This window comes from Populus nigra, chromosome 9 (genome assembly GCF_951802175.1).
Source record: "Populus nigra chromosome 9, ddPopNigr1.1, whole genome shotgun sequence".
NCBI classification, from domain to species: domain Eukaryota; kingdom Viridiplantae; phylum Streptophyta; class Magnoliopsida; order Malpighiales; family Salicaceae; genus Populus; species Populus nigra.
The window spans coordinates 10,884,374-10,888,260 of NC_084860.1; the positions used below are offsets into that span (position 1 = coordinate 10,884,374).

Consider the following 3,887-nt stretch of genomic DNA (forward strand, 5'->3'; position numbering starts at 1 on the left):
AACAAAGCTACTATATATAAAAAAAAAAATACCACACCTTTCCTAGCTAGCTACTGCTATTTTGAAACAGCAAGATTTATATATTCACTAAACTACTGTCATGGCAGGTCTTGTTAGAGAGCCAGTGAAGGTGGTGATAATCAACACGGAGTACGTGCAGACAGATGCGAGTAGCTTCAAGTCAGTGGTGCAAAAGCTCACCGGCAAAGACTCTGCACCGTCAGGAAATAGGGATGAGCTAAAGATGGGTTTTCCGAGGAAGTTGGAATCAAGGGATCAGATCAGGGAAAAAAGGGTTCGATTGGACGTGGATGATAATGCGTCATATGCTAGTGGTGATCCAGTTCTGGTGAGAGATTTATCGTTGAAGGAGTTTGAAATATTGCTCAACGAGATGCCATCTGTGGATGAATTATACCGGTTATTATGTGCTGATATTTAGCTCATGCGCCCAACTCTTTCTTCATTCATCATTTGTGTTTAATGTTGAGATATTACAGATTCTTCAACACTATATATATATATATATATATATATATATATATATATATATATATATATATCCTTGTTCGTTTTCATGGCTTGCAAGCACGGAATCATCAGTGCTGTGGAAAGAGTTAGCATTTACTGGAAATTAGCAAGAAAACTGGAGCTAGCAAATAGGGAAAGCAAAGTTACAAATTAAAGATCAACAAAAGAAAAATACAATATATCTGCATTTCTTGCAGTTGAATAAATTAAACTCAGCGCGAGAATGCTAATGCAATCATTTCTAAATTATAAGGAAGATATATATATTTCTTCTTCTTTCTCACTGCTATCATCCTCAAAGTTATGGCTGCTTGTTTGTGGCTGAAAATGAATGAAAGAAATTGACATGCCCTTGAGAGGACGTTATGGTTTGAAACCAACCCCAGCTGTTTTGATCATTTATGGAGTAGTACCCCATCACAGCCCCATCAACAAATTAAGGGTATTTTTTGTTCACACCTGCGTGTTTTTTTAAAAAATTTAAAATTATTTTGATGTTTTTTTATTGTTTTGGTGTAATAATACAAAAAATAAATTTTAAAAAATAAAAATAAAATAAAAATTTATGTTTTGAAAAATAACATATAAAAATATTGTTAATTAATGTAATAAGTGATTTATAAGACTACTTTATTAAATGTTAATGTTGGTCTAAAAAACATTTCTCCATAAAATGGAGTAAACCTAAGTTGTTAGTATGGAATGATTAATATATATATTGTTCAGTTAATCAACATAAGGTATGAGAATCACTTTTTCTTTTTTCTTTTTCTTCTCTCTTTTTCTAGTCCTTGTTTTAGTGTCTTTATCTTGTCTTTTTTCTAGGTGTCTTCTAGGCCTTAATTTATAGTTTTGGGAACCCTTTTAAAATAGAAAATAAAATCAACCAATTAATATAAAATATTGAAATATCTCTTTTATTCTTTCCCTCTGGAATGAGAATCTAAAGTCTTGGAAATTTTATGGTTAATGATCATTTTTTTTCTATTTTTTAATTGTATAGGATCTCTTCCTTCTTCTTTTTTTTTTTTTACCGTAATCGGTGATTTTTTAAATATCTTCATTAAAATTTTGCATATAACTCAGGTCAATTAAAATATATATATATATATATATATTTTTAATTTCTACTTTTATGAAAGATGATCCCTTTCTATTCTTTTCTTTTTTATTTGATCTTTTATTATATGATTCACTTTTCCACCATCTTGGTTTTCCAAATCTTATAACTCTAATTGCGGATTCGGCGGATTAACTTGGATTGATCTAATATGTTTATGTTTTAATATTACAAAAAATATTACATTGATTTGTTTTTCATCAAACTATATTTTTACCAGTTGTTCGGGTTTTTTCTAGACCTATTAAGTTGATCGAGTCATACTATATCAACATTCATATGATTTAAAATTTATTTTTACTAAAAAAACATATTAACAACATCTAAATATTATTTTTTTATGTTCATACAAAAATTGATGTGATTCACAACACAACACAACACACGTGCGCGCGCGCACACACGTATTATGTATTTTTTTTTTCTTTAAATGAAGATCCAATGAATTTTAAATTAGACAATAGCCATAACCTTCATTATTCCCATATTTACTCCATTTCCAAAATTTAAATCTAAAACCTTCCCAGTAAAAATTTTAAATTCCAGATTGTAACTTTGGAGGCTAATTAATGCTCTCTTGAATATTTCATTTTATATGTCTCAATTTTGGGTTATTCGGTTGTTATATGAACACATACGTCCTAAAATATTAACCCATTTTTTCTTATAAAACCTCCCTTCTGAAGAAAAATAATTTATGGACAACCACTCCTTTTGTTTTATTTTTCTTCTCTGCCGCTTTTTTTTTTTTGCAAAAAGAAAAAAGAAAAAATTATAATTCTGTTTTAATAAATACCCAATTTATTTAATCTTTTATGTGTTTGTGGTGTCGTTTCAATTGATTGAAAAAAATTGATAATAGTCAACAAATTTGAATCTTCGATTAATAGAGTCTTAATGCTATAAGTTATTTTTACTGATAATTGTAGCTTAAACTTGTAAACACACAATGTTATAAGTTTTTGAAAAAAACAAATTCTAGATTAAGAATTCTAAAGAATTTAGTTTATTTTAATCAATTCATAAAAACACTCATTATTACTTAAAAATATAGTTAATAGACTTGGCGTGAGATCCGACTTGATAAAAGATCCACGTTTTGAGTTTGTTAGGCAAACCCTAAATCCATATCATTTTATTTTTTAAATAAAACATTTTTATTTTAAATGTTATTATTTTAAACAAACATTTTAAAAACTTAAATGACGTTGTTTTTTACAATTTTAAAAAAAAATTCTTGCAATTGACTTGATCGGTATCACTCTAGTTTGATTGGATCAACCTCCAAACCGTTTTAAGATAAAACTAAACATGAGTCAGGCTCTAGATCATTGGTTACCTGATCAACCTATCGGGCTAGGTCAAGTTAATAACTATGCTTGACAAACTAGTTTCAATCATTATTGTTTTTTTAGATTTTTTAAAAATAAAAAATTTCAATTGCCATGATTGTTTTTTCTTCCGTGATTATAATGTAAAAATAATGATGTGCATATGTTTTTTTGTATTAATAAATAATATTTTTTATTCTAACAAAATTAAATTACTTGTAATCAATCGATAAAATCTCAATTTCTAAGAAATTTTGCTAACTAGAATAAAACATATATTTTGATTTTCATGTGTACATTTTGCTTAATTTGTACGTTGACTTCAGTGACGAGGCATAGTGACAAAAACATAATATACTTCACTGATGCTATAATAATCTTCCCATGAAATAAAAGAATTAATATTATTTGGCTGCAAATATGCTTAATTTTTCTTGAACAAATTAATATGGTCTATGAACCTGAGTGGATAGATCGTTTCTGCATGGAGTTAAGTTATATGGTCTGTGATAAATGATTATATTTGGTTTACATTAGCATCACCAAGACTTGTATGATATTGGACCGTTTAATTTGCTGACCAAAAGTATAGAATATCTTACTCATTTCACAAAACTATAAAACACGTGAACAATTCACTATTATATTAATAGACACAGTTTATTATGAATTGTTTTAGTGAATTTATCTTTATGTTTATATATAAAAAAGTAAGAAGGCTTGGATAGAAGGTATTTTAATCTTTTACACTAATTTGTTGGTTATTAAGAAATTAAACATGGAAACCATCTAGTAGGTGACTCAGCGGTAAGAGCTTGAGACTAAGGGGTTTGCTTCTTCTGTGATCTCAAGTTCGAGCTATGTGGTTGCTAATATGATGGTCACTGGAGGCTTACATGATTATT

At 28.2% G+C, this 3,887-nt stretch overlaps 1 protein-coding gene across 1 annotated transcript; it reads left to right on the forward strand.

Annotated features, from left to right (window-relative positions):
- LOC133702920 (VQ motif-containing protein 1-like) lies at positions 1-498 on the forward strand. Its single transcript, XM_062127251.1, has one exon. The coding sequence runs from the start codon at positions 101-103 to the stop codon at positions 440-442; it is 342 nt and encodes a 113-aa protein (XP_061983235.1). The 5' UTR covers positions 1-100; the 3' UTR covers positions 443-498.
- The last annotated feature ends 3,389 nt before the right edge of the window (positions 499-3,887 follow it).

Excerpts from the sequence above, each read along its gene's own strand:
- LOC133702920 (XM_062127251.1), top strand. The coding sequence starts at position 101 with ATGGCAGGTCTTGTTAGAGAGCCAGTGAAGGTGGTGATAATCAACACG.